We start from the raw sequence: 25,862 nt of genomic DNA on the forward strand, positions 1-25,862 counted from the left end.
CCTGATAATATCCTGAGTATAACAGCAGCTAAATTTTTATAATATATATTATTGTATTTATTTGTATAGACTAAGTGTGACATAACAATGAATCTAAAGCATGCAGTCATAATACTTATAACTTGTTATACACTACCAGTCAAAAGTTTGTACATATGTACTAATTCTTTATTATTACCATTTTCCACATTTTAGAAGAATGGTTAAGCCATCAAACTAAGAAAAAACACAAATGGAAGTATGTGAATTATGTAGCAACCAAAAATCTTTAACATTTCAAAACTATTTTATATTTTAACTTTCTCAAAGTAGTCTTTCTTTATCTAGATTACAGTTCTGCACACTCTAGGCAGTTTTTCGAGCAACTTCTTTGGCAGTGCTTGAGGTGCCATCTGGTGCTATTTTCCTTCAATAGTCACTCCAACTTGTCCATTTAAATAAATAAATAAATAAAGTGTTAGTTTTGTAAATAATTTCAAACATAGGCACAAAACATTTAATCATAAAACTGAGATAAATTCTTTAAGGTAACGAGAAACATTAATTTAGTGAAGTGTGTCCAGACTTTTGACTGGTAGTGTATGTTACTGATTCTCATTTTACAAAAGGGTTTGTGCTAGGACTGTTGATTTAATGTGTTCATTCAGTGTGATTAATTATACATAAAAATACATTAAAATAATTAAAGGTGCATTTAGTAACTTTTTGTTTGTGTCAGCTTGGACTTACACTGACACCTAGTGGTGTGGATGCAGCATAATTCAAAATCAATAGTTTTCAGTTACAGATGCTATTGTAAAAATTCACTATTCACAATCAGCCATGATTTAATCCAAGAGTCAAAGGGTCCAATAACTAGATGGTTACTGAGATTAAGCAAGTAGTATTCATCTCGTCATGTGATTCTAAAATGGCAGCCCCCATGAGGGCACCCCTCCCCCATGTTGAATAAAACAGCTTTTATAAGGTTACTGATATGACTGGAGGCTTCATCTCATGTTAGCAGTTATGATTTTATACATATATTTCAAAATCACAATTAATTTCTTTAGGAGCAAATCTTTTTTCAATGGGGAAAAAATTACCGAGTGCACCTTTAGCACAATTAATTATGCCCCTGTACTGTAATAAGTAATTTTCCAACCATCAGAGCAATTCTAGCTTGAAGTACCACCTTCTTGTTTTTACAAATCTTAGTCAGCAGGGGGCAGTAAGCACAACTCCAGCTGTACAGGCAATGTGCAGCTGTACAGGAGACAAAACGTCATGGTTACTTTCATAACCTCCGTTCCCTGATGGAGGGAACGAGATGTTGTGTCAATGTAGTGACACTAGGGGTCACTCTTGGGAGCCCGAAACACCTCTGCTTTTAAAAAAAAAAGGCCAATGAGAATTGGCGAGTGGAATTTGCATGCCACTCCCCCGGACATACAGGTATAAAAGGAGCTGGTATGCAACCACTCATTCAGGTTTTGTGCTGAGGAGCCAAGACCAGGTCCCGGCCATTTCAGAAGGCAGTTCAGCATTGTGGCAAGAGGGACACAACGTCTCATTCCCTCCATCAGGGAACGGAGGTTACGAAAGTAACCATGATGTTCCCTAACTGTCACTCACTCGACGTTGTGTCGATGTAGTGACACTAGGGGTCCCTATACAAAACGGCACAACTAGCTGAACTGTGTTGCGTGAACTGCCGGTGTGTGAGTCTGGAATCTCCGCAGACAACCAAGTTTCTGTTAGGCAGATAATGCAGCAGTCCCTCGTCTCTCGTTGGAAAGAGATCCACGCTTTCAGCTCGCAGAGCTTGTTATCCAGAGACTGAATATTTGCCAGTAGAATAGTGGGTAGCGGGGGTCGATTTGCGTGGCGTCTTACTCTGATGAGAACGCCAGCTCTGTTTCCCCTTTTACTCCTGCATTTCCACATCCGGACTGCCCAGACAAAGGGCTTCGCTGGTGTGTTTGTAAACAGTGGATCGGCATTGAGGAATTTGAAGCCCGGTTTATGGTGTGAAATTGCTGAACCAATGTCCAAAAGTGATTGTCTGTTGTAGACAATAAAGCAGACAACATCCAAGACAAAAAACATAAGAATTGTGAACAAAACAAACAAAACACTGCCATGTTGTGTTGGAGCTCGCAACGCAGCAGCCATACTCAGCGCCATCTTGAGTCCAGTATGCATCAACCCGAGCGGTGTGGCCGTCGCTGAGGATACCATATGCCCCAGGAGCCTCTGAAAAAAAGTTTCAGTGGAATCACTGTCCTCCGTCTGAACGCCTTCAGACAGTTCAGCACCGAATGAGTGCATTCATTCGTGAGACGTGCTGTCATCGAGACCGAGTCCAACTCCAGACCGAGAAAAGAGATGCTCTGAACCGGGGAGAGCTTGCTCTTTTCTCAGTTGACCTGAAGCCCCAGTCGGCTGAGGTGTCAAAGCATGAGGTCCCTGTGTGCGCATAACAACTCTTGAGAGTGAGCTAAGATCATTCAGTCATCGAGATAGTTGAGAATGCGGATTCCCACTTCCCTTAGCGGGGCAAGGGCAGCCTCCGTGACCTTCATGAAGCTGCGAGGGGACAAGGACAGGCCGAAGGGGAGGACCTTGTACTGGTATACCTGGCCCTTGAAGGCAAACCACAGGAAGGGTCTGTGTTGAAGTAGGACCGAGACATGGAAGAACGCGTCCTTCAGGTCTACCACCGCCAACCAATCTAGATGTCGGACGCTCGCTAGAATGCGTTTTAGCATCAGCATCTTGAACGGGAGTCTGTGCAAGTCCCGGTTCAGTACTCGCAGGTCCAAGATTGGTTGCAACCCACCGCCTTTCTTTGGTACAATGAAGTAAGGGCTGTAGAACCCTTTCTTCATCTCGGCTGGAGGGACAGGCTCTATCGTGCCCTTGCTCAGGAGGGTCGCGATCTCCGCACGCAAGGTAGCGGCGTTCTTGTCCTTCACCGAGGTGAAGCGGATACAGCTGAACCTTTGGGTACAGCAGCCTCTGGGGCATGCGGCGAAAAAGAAACAAAAGATTCTCCTTCCGGCCCTCCACCGGGGGATGGAGAGGTCTCTGCACCAGCTCTAGAGAGATGGGTCTCCTTGCCCCTGGGTCGCTCGTCTCAGGTGCGCTTCGAAGCCTTCCTTGGGTTCTTGGTGGCCGACTGTGAGACGGGGGCGTCTGCTTCCTGCGATGGGCTGCATGCCAGGGCCAGGCCACGGGGCGGGCTGCGGTGGAGCAGGAGATGTTGCTGCAGGTAGACACCCTTGGTGACGAGCAGACTGGGTGCGGGATCTTGAGCCGCGCCGGGGCAGGATGTGCTTTATAACTGCTGGGCAAAGTCATCTACGGTGTCGCCAAACACACCAACCTGGGAGATGGGGGCATCAAGGTACCGTGCCTTGTCGGCCTCTCGCATCTCTACCAAGTTGAACCAGAGGTGGCGCTCCTGGACCACGAGAGTGGACATCGCCTGCCTGAGAGACCGTGCTGTGACCTTCATCGCCCGGAGAGTGAGGTCGGTCGCCGAGTGCAGTTCCTGCATCAATCCCGGGTCAGAACTACCCTCGTGCAGTTCTTTTAGCGCCTTGGCTTGGTGTACTTGCAGGAGAGCCATGGCGTGCAGGGCAGAGGCGGCTTGTCCAGTGGCATCGTAGGCCTTAGCCGTCAGAGACAACATAAACCTACAGGCCTTGGAAGGGAGCTTCAGACGCCTGTGCCAGGTGGCGGCGCTCTGCAGACACAAGTGCACCACGAGCGATTTTTCCACCTGGGGGATCACCGAATATCCCCTGGCCGCTCCACCATCGAGGGTAGCGAGAGCGGGGGAGCTGAAAGATCGGGACCGGGCAGTAAAAGGTGCGCTCCTCATGCACTTCCGGAAAGAAAGGAACGGGGGAGCCCAGGAACCAATCTTCGAGCCGCGAGGGTTCAGGGGAGAGTGGAGGGTTCCACTCTAGCCCGACAGATCCAACAGTGAGAGGTGAATGAACTCGGCGGATGAATTCAGCTCAATGAATAGAACCGCTCGGCTCCGAAGAGAAAATCTAAATGAGTGGTTGCATACCAGCTCCTTTTATACCCGTATGTCCGGGGGAATGGCATGCAAATTCCACTCGCCAATTCTTACTGGCCTTTTTAAAAAAAGCAGAGGTGTTTCGGACTCCCAAGAGTGACCCCTAGTGTCACTACATCAACACAACGTCGAGTGAGTGACAGATAGGGAACACTGACAGCAGACAGCAGAAGATATTGACGTATTCCAGAGATTCTTTTATACTGAGATATCAAGCTTTAAGGCTTTACCATAGGAGAGAGCATAATGGTCAGCTTGTATCACTTGAATCTTTCTAAGCCAATCATATAATGGCACTGACAACAATGAACCGCATTCAGTGTTTTGACTGTAATTAACCACTTACGGATGCCATACAAATGACTGGGTTGAGCTGTAAACTAACACCTACCTGTCGCAAAATTGTATGTGACTTATTTAAAAAAAAATACAAAATAGCAATTTTGTCATAGTAAACTTCAAACATTGTTCACTCCAAAAGAACTGTTAAGTGTAAAAAATGTTGAAGATTAGTGGTCAGGTGTTCAGTTGATTAAGTGGTGAGCAGTTAATTTACTCTCCTCCTTTGAAATCCATTCATACAGAACGGCCTCTGGTCTCCTTGCAAGTGTACCGCTCCGTTATGCTTTGCCTTGCTAACCTTGTTGGTTCCACCTTCATAGAGGGGTTCTGCATGTTCTTGCATTAAAACACAGCTGTACTGAGTGTAATACTAAATGCAAGATAGCATGTAATTCATTTGATTAAAAACTGTAATTGATTGACAGCCCTAGTTTGTACAGATGATTCCTAAATTTGAATCCCCTGCCTACACTATTGTAACTGATTGACCCATCACCAAATTTCATCCATCATTTTCACTATTTTCAAAAGTTTAGATCTAGTGTGACTAACATTTTCTCCTTGAAACTCAAATCTCCTTCCAATAGCCAAATCTATCAAGCAACAGAATTTCCATGGGGGGAGTACAGCATGGTTCATGGGGGAAGTCTCAGTGCACCGTTTCTCACTGATTGCTTTCAAATGAAGTGTTCGGTTCAGTGTGCAAATCCCAAGGCTGAAATCCTTCTCGTAAAGAGGAAAACGTCATCTTTAGCACTTCAGCAGACTATTAAAAAGCAGGTGTGAACCTTTCGGTATCCTGGAGACCACCATGACTTCAGCATATGCTTGTTCCTTGAAAGCCAAACTTTCATTGCATGGTCCACGTAATGTCTTTCATACATTACATTAGCAAGCATATGTTGGCTCTGGTTCTTAGTCGCCTTTCAAAATTTCTCATGAATTTTAATAGCATTTCTCATGTATTTATTGGACCTATTTAACATTTAATTTAAATCTACCATGCTTGGTGCTGTTCAATAAGTTATACAGCCTGAATCAGATAAAGAATGTCTGCTATTGTCCAGCTGTGGTATGAAAACAGCAGCCATTTATAGCTGTTATTGTTTTTGTTTTATTTCTGACACCACTGTAATTACGGTATTGAAAAATTCAAGCTACTCATAATTTAAAGTGAACTACAGTTAAAGGACAGTTATAGTTACTGTTACAATCTATCTTTTAAACAAGTAGCTTGCTACACTACATGTTACTAACAAGAATAAATAACTACACTGCAGCTATTTAATTTAGAGAGGGAAATATCTTCTAAAGTCCCGCGCCAAACTCACGCTACAGGTTGACTTAATGTTGCTTCAGGTGGTTGGGTCGCATAAACAAACAGAGCAATGTTTTTATGGCAGATGCTATCTGCACCCTGGTGCAAATAATAGTATATGCTATTTACACCCCAGTGCAAATAGTGGCAGATATTATTTGCACCCCAACCCTGGTGCAAATAATGGTAGATACTCATTGCACCCTGTTGCAAATAATGTCAGATACTATTTGCACCCAAATTTAAACACTAACGTACAGTATATAGGCATCACTGTAGTGTGTTTATTGTGTTTAATTAGTCACACAGACACACTACATTAACCCCTACCCCTAAACATAACCTTAATCTTACCTTAGAAAAAAATAACTTTGGTTTTTCTACAGTAACCATAGTTTCACCATGGTATTTTTTGTAAATTTTCAGTAACCACATAATTAACCATGGTTACTTTATTACCACAATATTACTGTAGTAACACCATGTTTAATTGCGTTAAAACTATGGTTTCTGCTAAAAAAAAAACATGGTTACTACAGTATTAATATAGTAATACAGTGATGGAATCTACACACAAGCGATGCCGAGCCGCGGGAACGAGTGCGATCAACAGACCCCGCCTCTGGATCAAATAATTCTCTGCACTCCCCGACATTCACCGTGACCAAATCACTGTGATGAAATCAACAATTATATTCATTTTTATCTATTATTTTAAGTAGCATTAAAGGAAATAGTGGAAACATTGGATGGGAAAGAGAGGGATAAAAGGTGAATTCGAACCGGGGTCGCTAGGACAACATGCCCCATGCCACTGCAGTGACACCTATTGACTGGTTTGTTGTATATTCTGGTGGTTTCACCAGACTATTGGGGTGAAAATAGCTGCACTGTGTGGCAGATGCTATTTACGCCGGGGCATTTTTTTTTTTTTATGGCGGGGCGTTTTTTAAAAAAAAATAATGGCACAGAGGCATTGTTTACAGTTTTCGAGGAAATCAGCCTACAAATGGATTACTTATAGTTGTCTTTGCACTTTAAGGTGGGATTGGAAAAAATATTTGAACACTGAAAAGTTACACACTGCAGCTTTATCTTAATAGCGCCACTTTGTTTAGTTAGTGACTCCCCAACACAGGTATTTAATAATGCTTCTGAATGGAATATTACAGAAATCACACAACACTGAGGTCAATACCAGGGCACTATTGTTGCTTACCACCAGAAACTGAAAGTCTGCCATATGTCCTTTGATTTTAATAAGAAGTAAGATTGTTTTTTAGAAAACAAGGCACTGCAATTAACATGTGCATATATCAACAGCTGAAGTATTGTGTAAAGAATGATTTTGTTTACAGTCCATACAAAGTTTATGAGTACAGACAAACTAGTTTGCTAGTAATTTCAATTCATATTTATAGACGCAGCCCCTTCCATAATTATTCCTATAAGATGCCAAAATCAAATAACAGAGCAGAGTCTGCTTGCATTAAAACAGGAAATGCTTTTATGTTGCTTTTAATCTTTCACAGAGGGACAATCATACTTACAGGGTCTCAAGGCTGTGCAGTCCTTCAAAGCAGTTCTGTCCAAGAGTCCGGATCATGTTGTTATGAAGATGCCTGAACATGAAAACATTCATTAGGATTATGGTAAACATCAAAACAAACACCTGTTAGCAGCACACATTGCTTCAAATAAATGTAAACAGGTGGCAGATGAGATATAAACCTAATTCACACTATCATTTCACTGCTTTGTAATTGAAAGAGTTTGGGATGCTTGTGGTGTCCGCTCAAACCAAGACATGTGTTCTAACTTCCTCGCCTTGTTTACTAATATCATTCCTTCAAACTGACACACACAATAGTTAGCATGATTTACCAAAGTAGGACATGCTCCTTCGGCAACCTTGTTTATTCTGGAACAACATTCCAATCAGCCAATCAGGTTGATTCAAGAACATTCATATAAACCTATAAATTGTCTCTAATTCTAGGGGTGGGTTATGGTTGGGTTAGGGGTAGGGTTAGGGTTAGGAATATAATTGTTTGGAATATTACCAACAAATGATGTTTATCCAGAAACGTATCCTTGTTCAAATAATTACTTGAAGTAGTAGGGAGTGGATACGTACAGCACAACCAGGTTGGAGAGGTTTCTGAAAGCATAGTCTGGTATGTGGGTAATGCGGTTAAGGGCGAGGGTCATTGCCTGCAGCGAGGACAGGTCGTTGAGTGCGCTCACTGGGATCTCTGTCAGGGCATTGTCATCTAGCCACAGGTGGCGCAGGGACCGCATACCTGAGAAGGTCCTTGCCGGCACCTCCACAATCAGGTTGGCATCTAGACGCCTGTTTTTGGTGAGAGGAATACAGCAGTTATTCAATGTTTTATTATTATCGGATGAAAGTTTATTTCTATATTTAGTTTATGAAAAGAAAGCAGTCATTTATCAGATGATTTTGTTCAAAACAACTTACAGTGCACTGATTACAGGGACAATCCCCCTGGAGCAACCTAGTGTTGAGGGCATAATCTTGATGGCTTTTACATCACTTCTTTATGGAGTCAATTCAAAAACCTTTCATTTACCAACCTAGATTCTTAACCACTGTGCCGCACCATTTCTATGATGATTGATGTCTGTTCAAGGAGAGGCAGTCAGTTATATTTACCAGTCACCAGGTTGTGTCTCAAACTCTCACCTCAAATATGCACATTTGTGTCATGCCAAAATAACAGGAGGAATTAGTGAAAATTAGCAATAAAATTGGACAAAGGGCGAAATTTAAGAGATGCAAGCCATTTGGTTTTAATAGGAATCTATTATGGCTTTCTATTAGGCCTTTCTATGTAGATGGACATTTCTGAACCTAAGTCAACAAGGCACTATTCACCACCCACCCTTTATCAAAATATACTTAATGACCTCTACTAACTTCAGCCCTGTTGTTCTATTGAGGCCTGACCTGGCATGACACGTTATTTGTGACCTAGCCAAAAGCAACACTCCTAGTCCATGCAGTGTCCTGTCATGGAATCTACTCCTTTAATTTCTTTTCTATCAATCTACCACGCCCAACAGGTACAAAAAAAACAGATGAACAAAGGAGCCAAAAACCGTGGCTACATAAAGAGATATGTGCTGTGGTTTGTGGTCGTACTGTTTCTGCTTTGATGATAACATAATTAAGGTTAAGTTCATGGCCTCTTTTGTTTCTTTCCTTTGTTTTTCTGTTGGATTGTATGGATTGGCACCACCTGGTTGCTTTAGTTTTTCTCCAAGTGTGAGTGATATGTGAGTGTTTTATGAAGCTATCTTTAGTTGCTCCAGCATGGACTTGTTTAATGAGAGTTTTGGCACACTCACTGCTCTTAACATTTGAGAAAGGAGCATCAGGAGCCCACAGGTGGTGTGCTCTGGTTTGTGGATTTTTATGTCTGTGAATTTAAATCTTTTGGAGAAACAAAGAGTGTTAAATCAAACAAGTGGGTTTAGAGGATACAGAGGAAAGTTGTGCAATCACTAGAGCCAGGCGTACAAGGGCTGCCGAGGCAATGAATCCACACTTGGTCCAACCACATGAAGGCATTCTTGAAAATGAGCTATTTCTCTTTCATTTTGCTTGGGCTCATATGGTGTAATAAAGCACCAATTGATAATTTCATGGTTTGTAGCTTTTGCGGCATGGTGAGTTGATTTGGTTAAAGCCACCAAGCAATTGTTGTGCCATATTGACTGCAAGGCTTTAAGACACTCTTAAATCAATTGTTTTTCCCTCTGATTTTTGGAATTTAAACAAAGAAACTGAGCTAAAGATAAAAGCTGTGAAGAAACTATCAGAGGCTGCTGGAAATAATTGAAAGGGCAGGCGTTTGGAATTCTCACAATCTAAGAATGGAGTGAAGCCTATATTTCTTTGCAAGCTGGTTGTTCACAGACCTTGACATCTCCACAACCAAGATGAATGTCCTCCTTATGTCAACAAGTTAAGCCTTTGATCTAATAAATGTTGCCCCCTGGATTCAGTGGGCGGAGTGGGCTTGTGCCGAACCACAGCGCTCAGCAGAGTTGTGATGTATGATAGCAGCAGAACACATGGAGTTGGCCGCAAGCAAGACCTTTCACACTCAGTCATTTTGCACTGGCCTCTCTTCACCTCCCCTCTGCCCTCCTCAAACCTTGAGTCTGAAAGCTCAGGGAAATACACAGAGAGCATCAAACGAAAATTAAATTGAACCCAAAGCACAACGCCATTTGGCTTGATGAATGCTTAATTTTGCTCTATGTAGCAGTGATCAAAACTGAACACTGGTATCTTGATGGTGATATTGCAAACATCAAGCTAAAGATGGTCAAGACCCAAAACTACATGTGTATCTCATTTGTTGGCAGCATATGATGAAGAGGTATTGTACAGCCTTGGTTTAAGGTGTTTTTCTTTTTACTAGATACAAGTCTTTATCAGATCTCTCTTTCAAAGACCAAATCCTAGGAGGGTGGTCTTGACATCAAAGGATTCTCTGTGCTGAGCGTAGCAAGTATAGCCTAAAGTCCTAAACTCTTGTGAAGAAACAAAGATTAGTTTCATCCCCAATTCTCTGTCCTGTCCCAACCCATCTTCCCTCTGTCTACATTGGGCGCCAGTGGACTTTAAACCATACAGCCCCCCTCCAGTGGTTAACCAATCCCCATATTATCATTACCCTAAATTACATGTTTGTTGAGAACTAAATGCCTTTATACTGTTGTGGGAACTCAGGATAGAGCACCTAGTTGAATCACCACATATTCTTTGTTATGGGGGATTGAAAGTGAGCGTAAGTCGGCTGGACCTATGCCAGAACTCTGCATCACTGCTGGGAGGGTCTGGACACAGTCCGTGAGCATCTGGAGCCCCTTCTGGATCCAGGCACATTTTCCATATGGAAAAATCTCTGTTGGTGGCAAATGAATTAAATTTGTACGCCATGACTCTAATGAAAACATCCTCGCAAAGGTAGAAGAAAATGAGCACATGGATATTTACATGGAATTATTCATTTGGAAAAGCGGGGTGTGCGGCTCCACTCTGAGATGCTGACTGGCATCAGGAAAATGGAGTAATTGAAAGAAATCGAGGGGTGGATGTGAGTGAAGCAGATGGATGAGGCCAGACAAAATCCCAGACAATATTTGGATTCTGACCTTTTCAAAGGGAACCAGTTAGCAAGGGGGCGTGATTCTGATTAGGAGGGAAACGTTTGGACCTAAGGGTAAGAGAAGAGTAACTGATGGAAAATTATGCTCTTCATTGCTCATTGAATCTCCCAGTGCTCACTCAGGAGCCAGAGCGCAGTCTCCGGCAGTTCCCTCATGGGTTCCAGGTCTGTCAGGAGCCCTGTAAAGATTCCTCTGTTTGACTGTTTGATATTGAATGTGACAAAGTTACACTTTACTTCCACGAGCATCTTGATTGTCCTCTCTGGAAAATATGTCTCTTTTGTGAGTTATCTTAAAGCTAATATCTCATTGAGAAAACCTATAAACCCAAATCTGCTGAATTCATTTTCAGTTTGTATTCATCTGGATTGAACAGACCACACAAGAATTACTAAGACTTTGTTTACTTCTCTGTTCTTTATTTGTTTGATCGCCTCTGACATGAACTACATGGGTTGTCCAATTACATGTGTCCTTGGCTTTGTTTATGCCCGTGTTTGAAAAATGTAGACAAAAATCTATTATCAAAAACCTGTACATGCTTGATACTTGTACAGCCAAAGAACACCTGTTTTACAACTGCCATGTGTGTCATAAATTGCAAACATGATACTCCCTGGTGGGGAGTTCTTGATTAAGAGCCTAATGGTCCTAATAGGCATATAAATAACTGGGCTTTCTTGCATCAAGAGAGAAATGCCAAGAGTTACCTCATGGCTAGATTACTGTAATAGGCCAAATATCCCCACTACTAGAGACTGGGGTGCTAAACAGTTTATTGTGTTACTCATGCTGCTTGTACTTATGATATAACATTTGACACATGAACTTCATACATGGTCACAGAGGTATTTTGTGAGTGAGCAGTTCTACTTATTTTTAGACATTTTTTGTTAATTCATTTTATTTTTTAAAATAGTCTTTCTGAAAGAGTGTTATAATCCTTTGTTGTATGATGGAAAGACCTTAGAAGCAAAATTACATTTCACATGAAACTAATCACTAACAGTAAATTTTGTTGTATTTCAGCCATTATGCTGTAATATTAAATGTGGTCAAAACTGGGAGGTCTACACTTGGAAAGCAATATTGCTTTAATATATGCCACCGTTCCACGTAAATCTCTAACAGCCCACGTTTGCTTGTGATCTCTTAAAGTGTGTTGTACTTACAGAGAGAGCAAATTGGGTAATTCCCATGGGGCTTCACTGGGCAATCTCTCCAACTGGTTGTTCTGCAACATCCTGCAAAGATACCACATGTAAATGATAATTACAACAATATTTTTTACATGTTCTTGAGAAAACGTAAGCAGTGCTTGCCCATGCAAAAGTTACCGACATGATACTAGGGTGTTGTGGATAATTACCAGGGCATTGTTAGGTGTCTGCTAGGGTGTTCTTGGTTGTTGTTAGGTGGTTGCTTACTGGCCAAAGTCAAAAGAGCTCACCCCTAACTCACTATGATTATTAGGGCAATGTCCTAAAGTGATATAGGCAGCCACCTAGGGCACAAACATTTCTTTGCAGAAAAATACACGAATAATCAATATACATACAATTGCATTGTTTATATCTATTAATTTCACTTTTAAATTGATTTTCATTTATGGGAATTCATTTCACACAAATTGTCTGCACAAGACACGTGGACCTTATTATTTGACATACAAATCACAATAATGGTGACAACCATAAACAACATTTTAAGTATAAGATTAGCTCTGAAAATTCACAAAATGACAAATACTATAACAGAAAGTTACTACAAATGCAATAACAGTAGCGTAAATAAAGCATATCTGGGAACTGGAGCGTGGCTTCTTATCGCAGTATTATTAGACAGACAAAGATTGCGCGCCTTGCTGAATAATGCTCACGCCTGACAGAAATGCAAAAAATAAGTTATGAAAAATATTACTTTGTTGCTATTTAAGTCTTTAAAGGCTTACTTTGTTTAAAGGATGGCTGTGATATTGTTTTGCACTTGTCGCAAAACACTCACACAGAGTGAAAATATGAACAAATCTGCAAAATAAAATAATATCTGCAAATATCTGCACTCTAAGAGGTATGTTTACCTCTTAGAATACTTTACATATATTTATATATTTTTTATTTTTTTATATGTATTTTTGAGGTGTTGTGTTTATAGGCCCTATTTAAAATATATAATTTTATTTATACCAACTTTGCTACCTGATTTTAACTGGTGTTTTAACACTCACTTTTGCACATATTCTGGTCAATTTGCTGTTTAGTTTTATTGTTTTGCAGGAAACAAACTTTTACACAGTTATGTGTGTATTTGACATGAAATTTCAAGCATTGCAGGCACAATTAATCAAATAATTTTTTATGAATAAAAAAAAACACTAATTTGCTACTTTTCCCATTCCACAGGCACGATTAGTCCACAAGACTAATTTCAAGCATTTAAACCAATAGATTATACGGTCTTTCATATCATGAGAAACAATCATTCAGCCAGGTGTCCAAGCTTCTTGCTGGAACTGTGCAAGTGATGAAATGATCAAGTGAAATGGAATTAAATGGTCTTAGGAATGTAATGTTTGATTAAGATAAATACCCATTAATTCAGGATCCTATAATAAATAAATGGACCCTTTTACAAACACTAGCTGTCAATAGAAATGTCTTTTTACAACACAACATTTTTTTAATTGAGCCAGAAAATGAAATGAATGAGCCGGTGTGTTATGGTGTTGTGTGTTACGGGCCGGATGTAGTGGGCCGCTCTGGGCCAGGAAGTCCAGGGCCACTTTTTAGTCCCAGTCCGCCCCAGTGAGCAGCAATGGGTGGTCTTCGGTTTTATTAAAGAAATACAAAAAGTCATGAATAGTCATGTCCATATGTGTAATTTGCTAGGTGGTGTATAAGAAATGTTACAGTTTATCATAATACTGTACACACAGTGCATTCAAGTATTTTGACCCCTTCATTTGTTTCACATTTTGTTATTTTGCAGCCTTATGCTTAAATGCTTTAAAGTGCACCTATTATGGTTTTTAAAAGTGCCTAATTTTGTTTTAAAGGTGTCATACAATAGATTTACATGCATCCAAGGTAAAAAAAAACACTTTAATTTGCTCATAATTTAAATTGCAGCATTACCTGCAATTTAATTTTTCCCCGTGTCAAAAACGACTCCTTCAATGATCCGTTCTAAAGGATTCATTCTAAACTCCTCCTTTCAGAGAGCCTACTCTGCTCTGATTGGTCAGATGTCCCAATCTGTTGTGATTGGTCTACCGCTTACAGCGCATGTCGGAAAGGAAATGCCCACTACCATATTTGAGTTTCAACGCTGTCTGAAAAAATTTCTGTTTTACCTTACCAATTTGAGCCCGAGTCCGATAGTGATACATCGGAAGATCAACCCGAACCACCATCGCAAGCACGACGAGAACAGGACATTTCTCAGTGGTAAGTTTATATGTAGTTTGACAATAACGTGAGTTAGCTGGTTAGCAGAGGCTAACAGCTAACAGGCTAACAGTGTGCACTTTCTGTACATGTAAACAGACCAGAGGCGGGTTTTCTGTTACCAAATTACGTAGGTTAGTACAGGAAGTAAATCTGGAATTATTAACGTCTCGTTTCAGGTGTTCAGATTCGGTTCTTTCTTTTGGGTGTCAATAACTCCATTTATCGTGCACTTTGATTTTTGAAACTTTGCAGGCTTTTTTACATTCACTAACAGCTATATAACACACTACATGAAAGGTAATATTTGAAAAACCATAATAGGTGCTCTTTAAATTATTTTATTTTTTCCACATCAATCTCCATACCCCATAATGACAAAGCAAAAACCAAATTTTTGATAACTTTGAAAATTTATTAAAAAGAAAAATCTTAAATATCACATTGACATAAGTATTCAGACCCTTAACTCAGTACTTAGTTGAAGCACTTTTGGCAGCGATTACAGCTCAAGTCTTTTTGGGTATGATGCGACAAGCTTTGCACACCTGGATTTGGGAATTTTCTGCCATTCTTCACTGCAGGTCCTCTCAAGCTCTGTCAGGTTGGATGGGGGCCATCGGTGGACAGCCATTTTCAGGTCTCTCCAGAGATGTTCGATTGGGTTCAAGTCTGGGCTCTGGCTGGGCCATTCAAGGACATTCACAGAGCTGTCCCTAAGCCACTCTTGCGTTGTCTTGGCTGTGTGCTTAGTGTCATTGTCCTGTTGGATGGTGAACCTTCGGCCCAGTCTGAGGTCCTGAGTGCTCTGGACCAGGTTTTTATTAAGGATGTTTAGGCCAAACAATTCAATCTTTGTTTCATCAGACCAGAGAATCTTGTTTCTCATAGTCTGAGAGTCCTTTAGGTGCTTTTTTGTAAATTCCAAGTGGGCTTTTATGTGTTTTGCACTGAGGAGAGGCTTCCATCTGGCCAATCTGCCATAAAGCCCAGATCAGTGGAGTGTTGCAGTGATGGTTATCCTTCTGCAAGTTTCTCCCATCTCCACACATGATCTCTGGAATTCAACCAGAGTGACCATCGTGATCTTGTCACCTCTCTTACCAAGGCCCATCTCCCCCGATTGCTCAGTTTTGCCAGGCAGCCAGCTCTAGGAAGAGTCCTGGTTGTTTCAAACTTCTTCCATTTAAGAATTATGGAGGCCACTGTGCTTTTGGGAACCTTCAATGCAGCTACATTTTTTTGCAGCCTTCCCCAGATCTGTGCCTCAACACTATCCTGTCTCTGAGCTCTGCAGGCAGTTCCTTTGACCTCATGGCTTGGTTTTTGCTCTGATATGCATTTTCAGCTGTGAGACCTTATATAGACAGGTGTATGCCTTTCCAAATCATGTCCAATCAATTGCATTTGCCACATGTGGACTCCAATCAAAGTGCAGAAACATCTCAAAGACGATCCAGAAAAATGGGATGCACCTGAGCACCTCAAAGGGTCTGAATACTTATGTCAATGTGATATTTCAATTTTTTCTTTTAATAAATTTGTAAAGTTATCAAAAATCTGTTTTTTGCTTTATCATTATGGGGTATGGAGTGTAGACTGATGTGAATTTTTATTTTTATTTTTAAGCATTTTATCATTTAGCTGCAGCATAAAATGTGAAAAAAATGAAGGGGTCTGAATACTTTCTGAATGCACTGTATATGTATGTGTGTGTGTGTGTGTGTGTGTGTGTGTGTGTGTGTGTGTGTGTGTGTGTGTGTATTGTAAGGAGCTTGTCAGCATGGTTAGCTCTCAGGGATAGGAGTGGGCCAGTTTACTGAGGCAATTTCACCCCAAGATTACCTGCCACGACAATCAATCTAAAGATATGATTCCAGGTACTGTGTGGTACATTTCTCAATGGACACACCAAAATATGGGAAGGGCAGAAAGAGAGGGAAAGACTGAACAAGAGGAATCAGAATGAAGGGAGAGAAACTCCTTGGGTGGGCCACTGATGTCATGCTCGCAGGACTCGTCGAATAAAAGACAGAAAATGTGGTAGTGGAAGTGGTAGAACAATGACGCTGAGAGCTTTAATTACAAGGTAGACAGCTTTATCCTGTCCAATCAAATGAATCTCCTGACATTTGACCACATAGCAGAGAATTGCCTGTGTTTGTGGGAATAAGTGTACCTTTGTGGCCAAGCTGCCCTTATCAAGGCAATCATGGTGCCACTTCAGCTATTGTGAACCTAGACTTCAAATGTCCAGCAGTCTTGATATGATGTTGCGAACAAGCCTCTGTTCTTCATTGGAATGCCACAAAGCATGTATTCATTTCCCCCACACTTTCATTTTCATGTAGGATTGTCATATTTTGACTAACCATTTCTCTGGATGTGAGATTTTCATCAACGAGTTGTTCTATAAAACTATTTTATTTCTATTTGAAACATTTCAGTAAGATTCGATTAGACATAGATGATCTTTAAGTGCTTATAAATCATATTGTGTCATCTTGAGCTAAAATAAATACAGAATTTGCCAACTTTGGAACTTGGCTTCTCAACTCAAATCATGTCAGATCTTCCTTTTCATTATTTAATTTGAATTGAAAGCTCACTCTTATTTTGAGTTGTGACAGGGGAAAACAAAATCTGCATTGGTCATCTGAATCTGACTGGCTTATTTAAAATTACTTCAATCAAACAAGGCAAGGTCAAATACTCATGCCTTAGACAAGTTTTGTATAGCAAGCAGACAAATAAAGACCTTCAACTATTGTAAAACCCAACCCACTCCCTGTCTGCACTGACCACATAAATAGGATCTCTGACAATGGACACGTTTCTGACAGACCTTGTTTTTTACCACAAGATTTGGAGAGGACGTAACAACTTCCAACTGTCTACATTCATGTCCTTGTTCACTTACCAAAATAAAGACCAATTGACAGCCAAAACAAATATTTTTGAGAAGGCACACTTACTGAAGATGTCTTGGCACATGATAAAATTAAAAATGAGAATATTTAGACTGTAAAATTTCCATTTATTGGGGCAGGTAAAGGATTTGATTTGGCAGGACAATTTTCTGAGGTGTGCAATCAGTCAGTGGATTGTTGGACTAGCCCGGTATTGTCATTCAGCAAGCTTCCAGGACAGCATGGAAAGGTGTGATGAATCGGGTGTGGAATTTTTTGGCTGAACGTTGGCATCAGTGAGAGTGCTCAATGTCTGGGCTCTTACGATGGAAATGAGACAGATACCTGCCAATCCAACAACTGAATTAAACATTAACAGACACACAATTACTCAAAGAAAACTTGAATTGTCACCTGTCAGTGGTTCTGTTTCAAATTTTTCCAGTGAATGACGCTACCTCAAATGTTGTTTTTAGAATAAATCACCCTGAATATTATTTTCCATTGAAGCATTTAAAGAAACAACCTATCTTACTCTTTCAAGGGAAAATTCACTAAAAATGATTTATGGTATGGTTATGTGCATGCGCTGTCTACATTGTTTTAGCGCCTGATTCACTACAGGAATTACACTCACTGAGCACTTTATTAGGAACACTATGGTCCTAATAAAGTGCCCAATGTGGTCTTCTACTGTTGTAGCCCATCCACCTCAAGATTCTATGTGTTGTGCATTCTGAGATGCTGCTCTGCTCACTATTTTACAGAAGGGTTATCTGAGTTACCGTAGCCTTTCTGTCAGCTCGAACCAGTCTGCCCATTCTCCATTGACCTCTCTCATCAACAAGGCATTTCTGTCCGCAGAACTGTTGCTCACTGGATGTTTTTTTTTTTGTGTGTTTTTTTTTTGGCACCATTCTGAGTAAACTCTAGAGACCTTTGTGCATGAAAATCCCAGGAGATCTTTAGTTACAGAAATATTCAAACCAGCCCATCTGGCACCAACAATCATGCCATGGTCGAGATCACATTTTTCCCCATTCTGATGGTTGATGTGAACATTAACTGAAGCTCCTGACCTGCATCTGCAAGATTGTATGCATTGCATAATCTCATGAATAATTAGATGTACAGGTATACCTAGTGTATGTAAATCAGGTACTGTAATGGTGCAAACACGGCCAAACATTTGGCGCTTAATACAATTCACACAGCACTATTCCCCATCTTGTTGGTCAGTCCTGAGTGCTCGGCTGTGGAGGATGCAGCAGACTTCCACAACCTGGAGTACTTTACTGGGACTCTATAGCATCGCTGTGACCACAGTCACCTGAATCTTCTTTAAAATGCTGAAAGTGTGCTCATCCACACTGCACATCTGGATATATGCCCACTTATAATACTCTTCTCCGCAATTTAAAGAATTACTGCTGCAATGATCAACAGAAATGTACATAAACATCTCTTTTCAATAAAATTACATTTACTGCCCTCTATGAGCGGTAATAGTGTGGTGTTAATCGCACCAGGCATATAACACTGAGTTTTGTACATTAAGCACTGAAAAGACAGACAATAACTTGATTTCAAGCACATTTAGTTCCTTGTTAAACTACAGTAGACTGTGAGTGGTTAGTGAATAAGACACAGGTTTTTGCTAAATACGGCACGCAAAATTGCCACAACTGTTTACTTTTGTTACTTACAGGACTTTGAGGTTGTAGAGACCTTGGAGCATAGGGCCAGGGATGTGTCTTAGGTGGTTGCCTGAGAGTCTCCTGTGGAGGAACAAAAGATGTGTTTTGGTTCATTTGCATTCCAACACATTAATGACTTTAGCAGACAGATGGGAATCTGGTGAATTCATAACGGCATGTGTTTGCAAATGTGTGTGCGTTCAAGTGATCATGGCGAAAACTCTCAAAACTTGATGGGTCTCCTTGGACACAAGAACCACAACAGCTGGGGTTCGAATCTCTCTGGCTGCTAGTCAGCGAGTTTATCGCTCACATCCAGAAATCTCTCTTTTGGATGATCTTTAAACATGTCAACGCATTTTGAAAGATGAGCCAAGATCAGAACCCACTCTAAGCTTTGCCCCCATTGCAACAAACATGTCATAGTACAACTGAATTTATTTTCAATGGCCAAAGACAAAATGGATACAGTTGCCATTGAAGTGGAAAATATTTTCTATGGAACAGGGTTAGACCTTGGTGCTCTATACAAATACAAGCTTGCTATTTTTTGAGGTCTTCAAGCCATAGCCAGGATGTGAAGAATCAAAACAATAGGATTGGGGGTCTTAAAAAAGTACATATAAAAAACATTTTAGCAGTGTGTTAAGACAACACTTCAGTAACCACAAAAACTTGAAGATGATCGGTCAGAGTTTTTCTTTTTTTCAGAGTGCATCACCTGACCAGATGCCATTTTTTGCCTGCAAACACTTTAGAGTTTTGTATGAAAATGTATTTGGTGAAGTAATTTCTGCAGCATTAGCACCACTCAACGGAAATGGAAAGATGATGATTGTATTTAAAAACAGGTTTCCCAAACATTCCACCAGTCTACTATTGGTCGCTCAAAACAGATGGTCCCACCCCAACCTCATGCAACTGGCTGAGCCAATGTTGCTGAGTCAGGCTGGTCAGGATGCTCAAACGAATGGCTTACTTAGAGTTGTCTCTGTAGATTAAGCTTGCATTGTAGAAAGAATTTTATCATCCAAAAATTATACACATCACATTTTAGATAATTGACGGCAAATCACAACAATCACCACTGGAAATTGCATACAGCAATTCCTTTTAAAAAATAAGACTCATTGTATTCGCACCCTGGCCCTAGCCAGGCAACATGGCAGACACTTCTGACAGTACTCGAGATATGGGAAAGACATTCCCAAAGGGAGTCAAAGTAAATATCAGCCAGCTCACAGACTCACCCATCCGGACTAATCAATTTGTTTATGAAACAAATCACTTAATAAGCATTTGTGCCTGCTTTTCCAGGGTGGCAGAGTTTGAGGAAAATCTGTTGAGGCATCACAAGGTGTCATGACAGCCTAAACAGAGCTCTGGGATCGTCAGGGATGAAGACCACCCATACCTCCACACATCTCAAAAAGTCACTCCATCCTGCCTGAGAAGCCTCATTCTTTCCCTGTTCCCCAAATGGTTCTTTTTGTGTGACGAGATGAAATTTTGGAGAATGTGCCAATGTTTAACATGCAAGTCAGCTTAGCTAATGTGATGGGTTCGACAGCTCTGGCAAAGAAACAACCATGCTGTATACAACCAAAGTACTGGTGACATGCGCCCAGAGAACAGAATGAAACACACAAACATACACACTTACTTAGCTATCTACATGAGGATATACCATAGACTTATATTGTTTTATATAAAGTTAATTAGAATTGCTCAATGCTGAAAAAATATCTTATACCTGATTTGTTGGTCTTAGCTGGTTTAGGCTGGTCTAGCTGGTCTCACCTGGTTTAAGTTGGTCTCCTTGTCTGATCTGCATAAAAGTGGCCAAAACCCCTCTTAAACCAGCAACAAACCTGATTTAGCTGTTTTATTCAATAGGTATAAACAAATCCTAACAGCGAGGCAATAATCTGATGTGGTGCGAGCTGCGAGGCAATCGTCTGTGTTCCGTGAGTCCTTGAATAACATATAACATGCAAGAAAGGGCAGCCGATGGAGTTTCTGGTGCCCCCATAGGGTAAGATGGTGCCCCCCTAAGGAGTTGGTGCCCTATGTAGACTGCGTAATATGCACATAGGTAGCGGCGGTACTGCATACTGTAATTCCATGCTGCCTTCAGAGTGCCCACATCAAGACCTCTGTCCTTCGGATACAGATATACAAAAAAATACAAGCTTGCTTATGTTTGAGGTCTTCAAGCCGCAGCCAGGGTGTGAAGAATCAAAACAATAGGATTGGGGGTCTTTAAATGTACATATAAAAAATGCTTTAACAGTGTGTTAGGACAACACTTCAGTAACCACAAAAACTTGAAGATAATCGGTCAGAGTGTGTTTTTTCAGAGTGCGTCACCAGACGTTTGTGTTTTATAAGAAAATGTATTTGGTGAAGTAATTTCTGCAGCACTAACACCACCCAATGGAAATGGAAAGATAATGATTGTATTTAAAAACAGAATTTCCCCAAAATTCCTCCAGTCACCATTGGTCGCTCAAAACAGATAGTCTCACCCCATCCTCACGCCACTGGCTGAGACAATGTTGCTGTGTCAGGCTGGTCGGGATGCTCAAAGGTGCGAGACATCTTGCACTGTCCTTCGGAGTGAGTAGGGCAGAGGGATGATCACTTTTGATTGGATCACCTTTGGTTTATTTGTGCCATTGCACTGGAAATGCCACTGATTCACAATCCACAAAACATTAAACATAAAATATCTTCCGATTGGCTGTGATTGTATGACGTCACGCAGCTTTGCATTCACTTTCGCATTCAACGTAAACAGACAAACTGCTTGTTGACAGAAAGCTGTTGCATCGCGGCTGACATAATACCACCTGTAAAAACTTTTTCATTTTTAATATATATATATATATATATATATATATATATATATATATATATATATATATATATATATATATATATAAAAGTATTTACCAATTTAGGACATCTCTGGATGTTCTCAAACCCTGCTAAAAAAAAAAAAAAAAAAAAAACAGCTAAAACCAGCCTATGCTGGTTAGCTGGTCCTAGCTGGTCTCCCAGCCTTTTTAGTTTACCGAGCAGCAGAACCAACTAAGCACCAGCTTGGCCAGGCTGGGATACCCACTTAAACCAGCTAAAAGTTCAGCAAACAATCTTAGAATTGTTTATTTATTTACTTTTTTCAGTACAGAAGACTTTTCTCAGATTTACCTTACAAATTTGTCCCCAAACCCCAAGTTAAGTGAACCCACACGCGCACACAAAATTGGACAAAACCCAGAACTGGGTCCATGATCTGACAGATCCTCACACTCTCTTTTACACTTGCACTTTTGTTGTCACCAATGAGCCTTGAAGTCTCTGAGGTTTTTAATGTCTATCACTTCAACTTGTGCCAGACCACATGCCGCATCATAGACTCTATTTCTGGTAAGGCCGTGTGCCGCCACCCAGTCACAAACATTTGTTTTGTGTAGATCGAGAGACAGATGGGATATAAGGAAGGAGGCGGACAGCAAAAATAAAAGTGTGAGATTTGGGGGCTATGGAGCTTAGTGGTTCACCCCGTGTAAGTAGGCCAGTGATGGTTTCGCATGCGTGTCGGATGAGGTTTCAGGCACGTACCACAGCAAGCTGTTCTGCTGAAAGTCCCTCCAGCTCTGTGGTCAACTTTTATCCCTAGTTTTAATTCAGGCATGTATTTAAACGCTAGAGCAATTCTGCTTTATGTATTCCCTCACATTAGAGACAGCGATGGCTGTAATGCTATTTTCCCTAAACCACTTCAGTCACAATATGAGTTCAGACTGCTGAGCGGATTTTTGGTTGCCCCATGCCCTCCCAAGAACTGTACACTTCCAGAATGAGGAAAAAGGCTGGAAAAATCATTCTGGATCCCACTCACCCTGCCCACTACCCTTTTGAACTGTTGCCTTCTGGCCGGCGCTACAGAACTCTGAGCACCAGAACCGTCAGGCACAAAAAAACAGTTTTTTCTCTTAGCCTATCCATCTCATGAACAGTTAAAACTGCCCCATTGAGCAATAATTATGTGCAACACACAGCTTAGTCAATTATATTTATTTAACATATCCTACCTCTTCTACATTACATTCCCTTGCACGGTATATAAAATATTTGCATTAGTACATACGTATATATATATATATATATATATATACAGTGGCATGCAAAATTTGGGCACCCCTGGTCAAAATTTCTGTTGCTGTGAATAGTTAAGTGAGTAGAAGATGAACTGATCTCCAAAAGGCATAAAGTTAAAGATGAAACATTCTTTTCAACATTTTAAGCAATATCAGTGTATTATTTTTATTTTGTACAATTTTAGAGTGAAAAAAGGAAAGGAGCACCATGCAAAAGTTTGGGCACCCCAAGAGATTTGAGCTCTCAGATAACTTTTACCAAGGTCTCAGACCTTAATTAGCTTGTTAAGGCTATAGCTTGTTCACAATCATCATATGGAAAGGCCAGGTGATGTAAATTTCAAAGCTTTATACATACTCTAACTCCTCAAATCTTATCCCAACAATCAGCAGCCATGGGCTCCTTTAAGCAGCTGTCTAGCACTCTGAAAATTAAAATAATTGATGCCCACAAAGCAAGAGAAGGCTATAAGAAGCTAGCAAAGCATTTTCAGGTGCCGTTTCCTCAGTTTGCAATGTAGTTAAGGTTAGTAATTAAATGGCAGTTAACAGGGACGGTGGAGTTCAAGTTTAGGTCTGGAAGACCAAGAAAACTTTCAGAGAGATCTCCTCGTAGGATTGCTAGAAAGGTAAATCAAAACCCCTGTTTGACTGCAAAAGACCTTAAGGAAGATTTAGCAGACTCCGGAGTAGTGGTGCACTGTTCTACTGTGCAGTGACACCTGCACAAATATGACCTTCATGGAAGAGTCATGTGAAGAAAACCTTCCCTGCATCCTCACCACAAAATTCAGTGTCAGAAGTTTGCAAATGAACATCTAAACAAGCCTGATGCATTTTGGAAACAATTCCTGCAGACTGATGAAGTTAAAATATAACTTTTTGGCAGCAATGAGCAAAGGTATGTTTGGAGAAAAAAGGGTGCAGAATTTCATGAAAAGAACCTCTCCAACTGTTAAGCATGTGTTGATGCCAGTGCCACAGGGGAACAGTTCACTGGTAGAGGGAAGAATGGATTAAATTAAATACCAGCAAATTCTGGAAGCAAACATCACACCATCTGTAAAAAAGCTGAAGATGAAAAGAGGATTGCTTCTACAACAGGATAATGATCCTAAACACACCTAAAAATCCATAATGGACTACCTCAAGAGGCACAAGCTGAAGGTTTTGCCATGGCCCTCACATTTCCCTGACCAAAACATCATCAAAAATCTGTGGATAGACCTCAAAAGAGCAGTGCATGCAAGACGGCCCAAGAATCTCACAGAACTAGAAGCCTTTTGCAGGGAAGAATGGGCGAAAATCACACAAACAAAAATTGGAAGACACTTAGCTGGCTACAAAAAGCTTTTACAAGCTGTGATACTTGCCAGGGGGTGTTACTAAGTACTGACCATGCAGAGTGCCCAAACTTTTGCTTTGGGCCTTTTTCCTTTTTTGTTTTTTTGAAACTGTAAAAGATGAATATAAAAAAGTAAAATTGCTTAAAATATTAAAGAAATGTGTCATCTTTAACTTTAAGCCTTTTGGAAATCAGGCCATCTTTTACTCACTTAGCTATTCACAGCAACAGAAATTTTGATCAGGGGTGCCCAAATTTTTGCATGCCACTGTGTATATATATATATATATATATATATTTTTTTTTTTAATTTATTTATTATCTCTGTCTTGGTGCTGTATTGTTTGTGCACTGGAAGCTTTTGACACCAAGAAAAATTATTTTTATGTGCAAGCATACTTGACAATAAAGCTCATTCTGATTCTGATCATGTTGTAGATTCTTTAAATATATATCCATAATAATGAGCTTGTCATTATGAGTATTAAAGGAATAGTTCACCCAAAAATAATAATTCTCTCATTTATTCACCCTCATGCCATTCCAGATGTGTATGACTTTCTTCTGTAGAACACAAACCAAGATTTTTAGAAGAATATTTCAGCTCTGTAGGTCCATTCAATGCAAGTGAATGGAGGCCATAAAAATTACATAAAGTCATCATAAAAGTAATCCATACTACACCAGTAGTTAAACCTATATTTTAAGAGGCGATATGATAGATGTGGGTAAAACACAGATCAATATTTAGTCCTTTTTTAACTATAAATCTTAAAGTTTACTTCCACATTCTTCTTCTTTTGTTTTTTGCCGATTCCCATTCTTCATACATATTGCCACCTACTGGTTGAGGCTGGACAAAGGTGGATATTTACAGAATTAAAGGTCTTAAATTTTGAACTGTTTCTCACCCACACTTATCATATTGCATCTGAAGACATGCATTAAACCACTGGAGTCTAACTTTATCATAACTTGTATGATGCCTATTTTTGCTTTTTTTACCTTCAGAGTTCTCGTCAACATTCACTTGTGTTGAATGGACTAACAAAGCCTAGATATTCTTCTAAAAATCTTCATTTGTGTTCTGCTGAAGAAAGAAAGTCATACACATCTGGGAAGGGACAAGGGTGAGTAAATGATAAGAGAAATTGTATTTTTGTGTGAACTATCCGTTTAGGAATGTTGAATATTTTGTTCTTTTTGTTCTATATTTTAATCTTCCCACAGGAAAGAAAAATCACAAATGTTGTTAATTCTAAACAGCAATGAGATTAAATGGAGAGCAAATAGAGATTCTTGCCCCTGCTTCCCTTTTGAGTTTCAGAAGAGATGTCACAAAACTGTGCCAAGCACTATCAG

The 25,862-nt window shown here is 40.3% G+C and overlaps 1 protein-coding gene across 2 annotated transcripts in view; it reads right to left on the reverse strand.

Moving 5' to 3' along the window:
* The window catches only part of LOC127418886 (leucine-rich repeat-containing G-protein coupled receptor 6), a 141,538-nt gene that overhangs the window by 21,187 nt on the left and 94,489 nt on the right, over positions 1–25,862 (reverse strand). For both annotated transcript variants that reach the window (XM_051659773.1, XM_051659772.1), the window contains exons 3-6: positions 18,999–19,070; positions 12,110–12,181; positions 7,870–8,085; positions 7,283–7,354 (exon numbers count right to left, since the gene is read on the reverse strand). In XM_051659773.1, coding sequence (XP_051515733.1) covers positions 7,283–7,354; positions 7,870–8,085; positions 12,110–12,181; positions 18,999–19,070 — 432 coding nt within the window. The remainder of the gene's footprint in view (positions 1–7,282; positions 7,355–7,869; positions 8,086–12,109; positions 12,182–18,998; positions 19,071–25,862) is intronic.

This window comes from Myxocyprinus asiaticus, chromosome 28, assembly GCF_019703515.2.
Source record: "Myxocyprinus asiaticus isolate MX2 ecotype Aquarium Trade chromosome 28, UBuf_Myxa_2, whole genome shotgun sequence".
Lineage (NCBI taxonomy): Eukaryota > Metazoa > Chordata > Actinopteri > Cypriniformes > Catostomidae > Myxocyprinus > Myxocyprinus asiaticus.